Here is a 9,665-nt window from a genome sequence, read left to right on the forward strand (position 1 = left end):
TACTAGCGTTTAGCCTCCACTTTATCCCTGATTATACTACTACAAGATTCAAGAGGATTGGGCAGAAATCTGTGTGGAATCAAGATAATGTATTCAAGAGAGATATAATACATGTCAATTTAAATGTTGCATAATGTGAACATAGGCTATCAGACCACTGTTTCCTTCTTATGCAGTCTATGTTCTGTTTGCTCACATTTTTTCAGAGCAAGCTCCAACCACAGACATCTACTCCACAACACACAAGTTCACCCACTTATTTCTTTCCCATCAGTTTTTCTCACACGTCGTCTTCTTCGAACAACCCTAATACCACATCCCCTGCATAGTTATAGGCCTACTGTCTATAGGTTAGTCTATACTAATAGTAAGTAAGTAAGTAATTTTTATTTAAAGCAGTGCAAAACTGACCAAAGTGCTGTACAGTGACTAGCTAGAATGAAAATAGATAAATAAATAAAAGCATGCAGTGTACAGTTGCAACACTGGCATTCCAATAGACAAAAAAGAAAAACATCTGCACGCAGTGTACAGTTGCAACACTGACAGCATTGATTAATAAGAGGCATAAAGTGAGCTAAGAGCAATTTATAATAAATATTCTTATATATAATATACTAATAGACTAACCTATAGACAGTAGGCCTATAAACTAATCTGTTTTGTGTTTGGATTACTTATAAAGCTCGCTGTATACTGTTGTATTTTGTGATACTGCATAAATGTTTTTTTTTCTATTGGTTTGTGTACTGTATATCATGTGCCCATAGTAGGTAGACTACATTATATTGCTTTTAATACATTAATACATTTTCTATTATGTTTATGTACAGAGTCCAGGGATAAGAACCCACTTGATGACTGCAAGTTTAGTAAAAAATAAACTTAAGGTAGAATTTGGTTAGAATGCACAACTCCATATCTGTAACTGTGTTAGTGTGTTATTTGTAACTTGCAAATTGCTCCCCCTTCTGGACAGAAGAGGCCAATGCTTCAGAATACAACAAACATATGGGTGCTGCCATTCTGACCGCTCATATCTCTTCCAGACAGGCTCTGCTGAGGGTGTGCTTGCAGAGAGCGATAGAAGACTTTTCGTTATCTGATGAACCACTAAGCTACACTAAAAGTCTTTTGTATTCTCACAGAATTAAAGAGAACACACATTGGCAACTGCTTTGTATATCACTGCAATACTATAATAATAATAATAATAACTTGGACTTATAGCGCCTTTCACCCAAGGTTGCTTAACAAATGGCGGGGGGGCTAGGGGTCAAAATACTTAGTGAAAATACATGAAGTGCTTTGCAAGCGTGTGTGTTTGTGCTCGAAAGAATATGGAGCAACTCTAATATTGTTCCATTTCCTCATACCATGTTCTAAGCTAGAACTACAGGTATGACGTGAACCAGAGATTGAGAGATAACACATTATGGTCTGTAAATGCTCTGCAGATCTAAAGGAACCTTTATCATGGTGTACGTGCTCTGCAGATCTAAAGGAACCTTTATTATGGTGTACGTGCTCTGGGCCTTGTGTGGCTCTCCCATGGCATGTTGTTATGGCTACTATACCTGTAGGTCTGCATGCATGTGTACACTGAGCCCACAGGTTTACCGACCAAAGTTCCAAGTTCAGCGCATGCGATGACTTCATGATGAGTCCTAACTGACAACAGCCAAGAGACCAAACAGAAGAGTTCTCATTTGAAAAAAGATACCCATGTTTTGTCTTTTGTTTCACATGCCTTGTTTAATGTAATTTTTCTAAAGTTTTTACAGCAACTGATATTACTAAACATGTATTATGACCGATGAACCATTTTCTAAAGTTGTCTTCAACTGGCATTCATCCGCCTGTGAAATGAATAAGCCTGAAAATTGTACAGCTTACTCCCAGATGATGGTACATACAAGACTAATGAATGCTTAGTACCCCTCTGTGAAAGAGAAAACACCTCTAGGTTACATGAAAACACACATACTGTGCAGCATGTGCTGGTCTTGCATGACGCAAATGAGTTCTCCACTGTGTCCTTCACACCCCGTTTGATAGGGGCTCTGAGAACAGGAAAGGCTTTGATCTGGGTTGGCCTTTCCGACGGATCATCATCGGTGCTTCCCTCGGCCTTTGGAGATCACGTTCTCGGGGGCGGCCCTGGTGTACCACTCGGACCAGGCTCCGTCGTAGACGGCGACGCCGGGGTGGCCGCACCGGTGGGCGGCCAGCGCCACGTGGCAGGCGGTGACGCCCGAGCCGCAGGTCACGCAGATGGGCCGGCCCAGGTCCACGCCGGCCTGCCTGAACAGCTCCTTCAGCTGGTCAGGGGACAGCAGCTCACCAGACGGACCCAGGAAGGATGTGAAGGGCATGCTGATGGAGCCTGGAATATGTCCAGGTTCAGTGTCTGTTACAAGGAGAGAGAGAGAGAGAGAGAAAATGTGTGAATTATACTTGATGTGGTCAATAACTAAATCCTGATCACAATGTTAGCAGAGTCAGACCTCAGCACCAGGTGCAATCAATTGACTAAGAGTATACTGCAGACAACAACTAGTGTCTGCAATTTCTATAGAGAGGAAGGGGCAAAACAAAGAGAGGTGCAGGTAAGTCTTATCTAAACAAGGTCGAAAGGTCAGGTGACAGTCAAACCACCTATCTAAGGAAGTCTCATAGACATGCTGATCACAGATGCTTATGACAGAGCCGTTAACAGTCTACATCTGCAGAGTTTGCCAGGAATTACCACAAATTCAGTGGGTGAGCTTTGACCTGTAATGTGATCAATGGACCAACAAAGCCTCTATCGGCTTGTGTCAACAAAGCACACGACAAAGTTGTGCAGAAATTCTTCCCAACCTTGCATTATACATACTTTCCGACTTATTGTGGCTTCTCATGAGAAACATGACATGAGGAAAATGTGGCTGCTAACCAAGTGTTCATCTCATATCTATGGAGAAATTATTTTCAACAGCACTAATTAACCAATCCTTTCAGCAAAACGTATCTTGATGAATGAAAGAGCCTTTTCAGGTACAGGTAGCCTATACAATTCACGCCAAGGAAAACGTTTTCTCACGGACACTGACAGTTTTAATCTGAGTGAGAAAAGTCACTTGCACTTACTATCTCTCGGCTCTGGGTCAACACCGAGGAATCTCCCTGCAGGTCGAGCGTCCACCACCTGGAATTCTTTAGTGTCTATATTTTTCAGCATGTCCTCATATGTTTTCACCCATGACCGATTCAGAGTCGCTCGAAACTCTGTGGGTTCCGCTTTCGACTTCTCGTCAGTGACGAAATGTCCCTCGCTCAACCACTTCTTGAGGCCACCGTCGAGGACTGACACAGAGTCGTGGCCGAACACTCGGAACATCCACCAGACACGCGGTGCAGAGAAAGCTCCATACGCGCTGGCATCATAAACTATGACATGCGTGTTGTTGCCAATCCCCAATTCTCCGACATATTCCGTGAGCCTCCGGGCAGGAGGGAGCATATGATCAAGAGGAGTGTTTCTGTCACTGCAGTGGTCTATATCAAAAAAGAGGGCGCCAGGAATGTGTCTCTGCTTGAAATCCTTCTTAGCATTACGCAGAAGTTTTGGCAAGTACCAAGAAGAGTCCAGTACGCGCAGGTTGGGTCCAATCCGATTGGCTTTGATGGCATCTGCAAGCCACCTTGCCGAGACCAGGGCCTTAGTTTGGACGGCCATCTCAAGTCTCCGTGCACATACGAAAATGCAGACTGTCAGTAGAGCCACTGATATGCCGAAGAAAGTCCTCGCCCACTTCTCCGCCTGTAGATTCAGTTGGAAGTGCAGGGGCGTTTCCATGTTTGGAGCATAAATTCCAACCCACAAGTTCCATGTGGCATGCCATAAGCAAATATGATTAGAACCTTATGTGCGCCACATATTACCTATTTCTTTTACCACTATTATTAGCCCAAAGACAGACTGCAAATGTTTGAAATGTCTTTTACAACATATCTGGTTATAGGAGACATAAAATATGACATAATATCAAGTCAGTTCAGTTAGTTGCCTGTTCAGATGCCCAGAGGTAACCAAACCCATGATACAACAAGTGTATCAGATCTCTCAGATACAAAATGCATTGGCATACGACTTATATTGTAGTCTGTGTAGGCTATACGTTAGCTTACCTTATGAATCCATGGTTTACTGTATGAATTAGATAGGCTTACAAAAGAAGTTTTTTAGATCAATTAGAGTCGGAATATTTTTGGGTCCACTTGACAGATGTGATTAGGCTACATCTTGTATTATTCAATAGGATATATAGACATCCCATCTGTCACTTAAGCAATAGTCCTACATTCATCTCTTCTGTCACTTAAGCAATAGTCCTACATTCATCCTATCTGTCGCTTAAGCAATAGTCCTACATTCATCTCTTCTGTCACTTAAGCAATAGTCCTACATTCATCTCTTCTGTCACTTAAGCAATAGTCCTACATTCATCCCATCTGTCACTTAAGCAATAGTCCTACATTCATCTCATCTGTCACTTTCAGCTGAGCTCAGAACAGGTGGCTGGGGAATGAAGAAGAGAGAAGACATCCTCAAAATAAATGTATGTGTAGCCTATTTGATTAGATTAAAAATGGAATATGGAAGTTTGGTGTATACCAATGCATCAGTTTTGCCTGGACTGGATAGTTCAAGCGTGGCTGAGCGTGTATGTGCTTTGCAGGTTGAGACGGGATGGTTTTTCATCGAAAACAGCTTCAGGCTAACTATCGGGTGAACCTTAAGGGCCAGAGACATAACCACTCTACAACTATATTAGCAGTTCAGACAAGTTTGGAGCGTGGTTGGGTGGAACTATCATGTTTTGAATGGACTAGAGAATCAGTGGAAAATTAAACGTGAATAAATGATAAAGAGATCTGCTCTGCAGTATTGTGGCCATCAGTTACATTGTGGGAACTAGAAGAAAACATATGTCAGTATAAATCTTTCCAAGACAAAGGGAACATGAGAACAGGAGAGAGTGATATTCATTCATAAGTCTCCACTCCATTCTACAGCACCTGGAGGCCAGGCAACTATGCCAAGGTCCTCTTTTATAGCTCTGCTTTTTACCCAACAAATCTTTTCAAAAACTCCAACAAATGGGGATCCATAATTCCTTATGTCACTGGATTTTGGATTTCCTATTACAGACTACACAAGTGGTCAAAATCAGTAACAAGATCTCTAAGGTCAAGCACATTAACAATGGTGCCCCCCTGGGGTGTGTTTTATCACCTCTTCTATATTCGCTGTACACAAATGACTGCACGTCACACACTGATTCTGTTAAAATGTTTAAATGTGCAGATCGATAAAACAGTGGTGGGACTGGTTTCTGGGGATGATGATGTTGCCTATAGAAATGAGGTCCTCTTACTGATTGAATGGTGTTCCATCCACAACTTAGAGCTAAATGTCTCCAAAACTAAGGCGCTAGTGGTGGACTTCCGCAGACGTGGGAAGGCGTCCCAGCCCTTGTACATCAATGGAGAGGTGGTGGATCATGTGGACAGTTTTAGGTTTTGGGCACTACAATATCATCCTCTTAAAAAAACAACATTACCAAAAGAGCCCACCAGAGGCTTTTTTTTTCCCTTCAACAGTTGAGGAAATTTGGGGTAGCCTGTAAGGGAATGTTGCAGTTCTACCGAGCCACCACATCACTTTTTCTGTTACTGTCTGGTATGGCAACTCTACTGTCCAGTAGAGGTTGCAGCTGGACAGGATAGTCAATACGGCCTCAAAAATCATTGGCTTCAAACTCTCCCCCATTTGTGAGATCTACGAGGCCCATATCCACCGGAAAGGCTTAAAGATCCTTTAAGATGAGACTCACCCTGCCAACTCTCTCTTCACCATCCTCCCATCAGGGAGAAGGCTGAGGGCTATTAAGACAAAAACCTCCCGCTTTATCAACAGCACATACTGCAGAGCCATTAAATCTCTAAACAGCTCTCCATCCCTGAACCAGTACCTCATTAAAAAAGGTTCTCCTAACGAGCATGTATAATTTGCACATCTTTTTACACTGTTTTTACAATACTCTTCTATATGGTTTTATGCTACTCATACTAGTTTCATTGATCTGTTTATTGTAAAGTTTGTGGATTTACGCTCTGCATCCCTATCCACAATGTCACTTTTGACCTGCCATCTGTCACTCTAGCCTCCTGGACTGTCATCCAGGTATGCTGTGAACAGTGTGCTTTTTTATCTGCCTGTGTCAAGTGTGGGATACTGTATATGAATACAGCGGGGGAAAAAAACGTGTTTTCTTTAGGTAGAGGCTGTCATAAAACCTCATAGAAGAGCAAGTGTGGAACCCTATTGGCGCTACTTTGTAGCTTCAGGAACTTTTCACTGAAACACCATGTCAAAACGGAAGTTGGTATCACATGTGTTCACTGATGAATTTAGGCCGATAGCTAACGCGTTTACATCTGATACACATCATTTGGTTTTAATTGTAAAATAGGATTTAAACATTTAAACGTTATACACAATGTCGGCGTCAATGGTACGGAGAGGGCTGGAGCTACTAAGCGAAGATTTAAAAGGTAGGACAAGCAAGTCAGCTTGTTGTGGCTAAGTTAACTTTTTTGGAACTGGTGGAATGTCTGAATGTGAAGCTTTTTAGATTACGAATAAAGCAAATCTTAGACGTTATATTTGGATTTGAAGGCTCATTGATATTGCAGCAGTCATTGATGTAGGTCATATGATGGTAAATTATATGATGATATGTGATGTGTTTATGTTGAGTCAAGAGCAGGGGTTCTGCTGCTCTTTCGTTTGTTTCCCTATCCCTCCGCTGCATACCTGACAGAACGTATCAATACTAGTCTTGAATCACACAACTGATTCAGTTCGACAATTGCAAAATTAATCATAACAATTTCAAATGTATTCATTGAAATGCACAGTTGTGCTTGAAGTTCTGAACCTTGTTGTTTCTGAGGGGTCTGTCTTTGGGTGCTGTGGATACAGTTTCCTGTAAACCTGTCACCACAAACGTGCATTAATGGTAGCAACGCTCATAGTATAGGTGCTCATTTTCGCGAACCTTTTGCATTGGCCAGTCTCAGTTGATGTGACTACTCACAGTGGTTGTATCTTCCCAGTTCACTGACTACCCACCATGTTTCAAACATAGAAGGATATTTTTTTTTTATAATGGTATTCTCTTCTCATAGATGTACACAGCGGGCAAAAACAGAAGAAGCGCAAGGCAGGAGCATCTGCGAGGGACCTGATCAGCTCGAACAGGCAGGGAGTCAGCAAACAGCTCCGTAGGCTGCAGGGGCACCAGGGGGCAGCAAAGAGCAAGGCCACAGTGAAGGACAAGCGTGTCAAGTCTGCCATTGGTATGTCTAATGAGCATGTCATGTATATGATGTATGTGTGTTGTTTTTTTGTGCAGCAACCTTTCCAGAAATTAGTTTTTAACAACAATACAGATAGACTGTAGATTTGGATGGAAACAGAAACCCGGATTGCATACTTTATTCTCTCACGGTCTGCCCTGATGTCTGGGAAGGTTTCAGCATTGTAATTTATGAACAGTGAGCTTTGATGAGGTACACTAAATTTATGCTCATTTGGTTCATGTCTATCAATGAGTGTGGCATACTGCTAATCTGTGTGTGTGTGTGTGTGTTGGTTTTCCTTTCAGATGAGTACAGGAAGAAACAGGCAAAAAGCCATCTTAGCTCCAACCTGCAGTACTTTCTTGGAACTAGCCATTCAACAAAACAGAGTGCAACCCAGAAGGTATAACAAGCATTAAATTAAATTAGATGTCAGCTATGTGGAAACATTTCAGAAAATATAACTCTAATAGATGTTGTAAATTGTAAAAGTGTAGATCAGGTTCAAATATTTAAAATGTATGTTGATGAGAAAAACAACTAAAGTCTGCAGATGTTGGGCTATTGCTGGGGATGGTGGTTGTGAGTGATCAAAAAGTTGCTTTTTTTCCAGATCGTCAATCAGAATTCTGGTCGACAGTCAAGGTATCGTCCAGATCGGCCAGCTGTCAAACCAAAAGAAGAGAAATCAATCTTCACAGAGGATGAATTCCAGCAATTCCAGAAGGAATACTTTGGCAAAATTGTGGAGGGTGGAAGCTGAGAAGAGACTCCGGAAGCTCATGAACTTCCAATGTGATGCGTGCGTGTCTCAAAGGACTGCTCAGACTTGGGAATTGTGTACTGACTGGAATGGGGCTGTCAAGTCATGGAGCCACACTGCTCAAAGAATAATGGCAATATTTTGAGTAGGTGGCTTTCCTGAAGACAGAAATGTTATCTTCCAGTCACTGATGGATTAAGGACAGCCTGGACAATGTCGTTTCTATGGAAGCTTTTTCAGTGCTCTCATGGCTGACTACTCTTTGCTGTATCTCAAACATGTTTTCACCACATGGCTGTGTATTGTAGTAATGAAATTAAAAATGTCATGACTCCATATTTCCTATTTGTTTATCATTAGTTGATTGGAAGTAAGGAATGTGAGTGGCTGCTTCATACTGCGTGTTTCAGCTGGGACGGGGTCATACTGTGGGTGTCTACCTGCCAGACTTGGATGAAATAGGTCTCAATTGAAACTCATTCAAAATTCCTGCTTTTGTTATTTCAATTCTTTGTTAACCCAACCAGTAAAGGCTTACGCCTATCTGGTTAGACTGGTTTGAGTGCTGGTTGCATGTTAATGACATGGTGGCCATGTTGTCAGAAAGCTACCCTACTCTGTAAAGAGAATGTATGGTTTGAGTGCTGCAGTTTCAGACTTGGATTTTATTTGATGTTACCCTCACAACTGCTCAGAGTAGTAGCTATAAGGTATGTTGTTGGAATGAGGGAGTGTTGCTGTGGACAACCATTAATTCAATTCAGAAGAAAGACCTGACCCTGCCCAGTGTAAGTGGAGGCACATGAAAATGGCAAATGTAAGTACACATAGTTTTGGTTTCTACTATTAGATCTGACTACAGTGTTAGACTATAGATCACAGTGGTATAATGTCTAATATGTGGCTCAGCAACAAATCAGGATAAGTTAACTCAAAGTGTTAATCCTCCTAAAGAAGACACAGGGCTTAATTTCCCAAACAAGGCAAAGTCATGATCAGTGTTATGGCAGCGTGTGTGTGTGTGTTTAATGACGCTTTCTTGTGATAAGATGTAGGACACAGTGAGGAGTAATACCATATCAGATTTTCCGATACTTATGTATGGTGCATTCAGAGCACCTCGGAATGACAAGGACTGCCCCCATGGCTACTTTGTTTTATTTTTTCGACAGCAAGTGTTCATGTGCTTTGCCAACGGAATGTGTGACAAACACAGATGCCACAACAAAGATTAAAACATACACTCACTAATCCTAAACAAACAACTGTATATGCTTAAAATATAGTGTAAGATGCTCGTGAAAGAAAGATATGCAGCTTTCAAGTGATAAAAAGGGCAAATTCCCAAGTTCACATTAAAACTGTTGGACATGAAAGGCCACATGGACTACAAACGAACTACAACGTGACGACAAAAGTGATGACGAGCACCTAACTGGGCAACTGTTAGCAAAATCAGAGCCCGTTTACGGAGAGCCTGGCCACTCCG

At 41.9% G+C, this 9,665-nt stretch overlaps 3 protein-coding genes across 5 annotated transcripts in view; 1 reads left to right on the forward strand and 2 right to left on the reverse strand.

Annotated features, from left to right (window-relative positions):
• LOC125298437 (erythropoietin receptor) overlaps positions 1-2,078 on the reverse strand; it is a 10,796-nt gene extending 8,718 nt beyond the window's left edge. For 2 of the 3 annotated variants that reach the window (XM_048249173.1, XM_048249171.1), the window contains exons 1-2: positions 1,988-2,078; positions 1,578-1,671 (exon numbers count right to left, since the gene is read on the reverse strand). The gene's annotated coding sequence lies outside the window, so the exon portion shown is untranslated. The remainder of the gene's footprint in view (positions 1-1,577; positions 1,672-1,987) is intronic. The other variant, XM_048249172.1, reaches the window with a different exon arrangement.
• Positions 2,079-2,103: 25 nt separating this feature from the next.
• LOC125298438 (3-mercaptopyruvate sulfurtransferase-like) lies at positions 2,104-3,768 on the reverse strand. The gene is made up of 2 exons (XM_048249175.1): positions 3,133-3,768; positions 2,104-2,410 (listed from the first exon to the last, which is right to left on the reverse strand). Exons 1-2 carry the CDS (start codon positions 3,719-3,721, stop codon positions 2,112-2,114), a joined length of 888 nt encoding a protein of 295 aa, XP_048105132.1. The 5' UTR covers positions 3,722-3,768; the 3' UTR covers positions 2,104-2,111.
• Positions 3,769-6,404: 2,636 nt separating this feature from the next.
• Positions 6,405-8,527, forward strand: rps19bp1 (ribosomal protein S19 binding protein 1). The gene is made up of 4 exons (XM_048248626.1): positions 6,405-6,603; positions 7,240-7,410; positions 7,719-7,816; positions 8,027-8,527. The coding sequence occupies exons 1-4, from the start codon at positions 6,549-6,551 to the stop codon at positions 8,174-8,176; spliced, it is 474 nt and encodes a 157-aa protein (XP_048104583.1). The 5' UTR covers positions 6,405-6,548; the 3' UTR covers positions 8,177-8,527.
• Positions 8,528-9,665: the final 1,138 nt, after the last annotated feature.

This window comes from Alosa alosa, chromosome 7 (genome assembly GCF_017589495.1).
Source record: "Alosa alosa isolate M-15738 ecotype Scorff River chromosome 7, AALO_Geno_1.1, whole genome shotgun sequence".
Lineage (NCBI taxonomy): Eukaryota > Metazoa > Chordata > Actinopteri > Clupeiformes > Clupeidae > Alosa > Alosa alosa.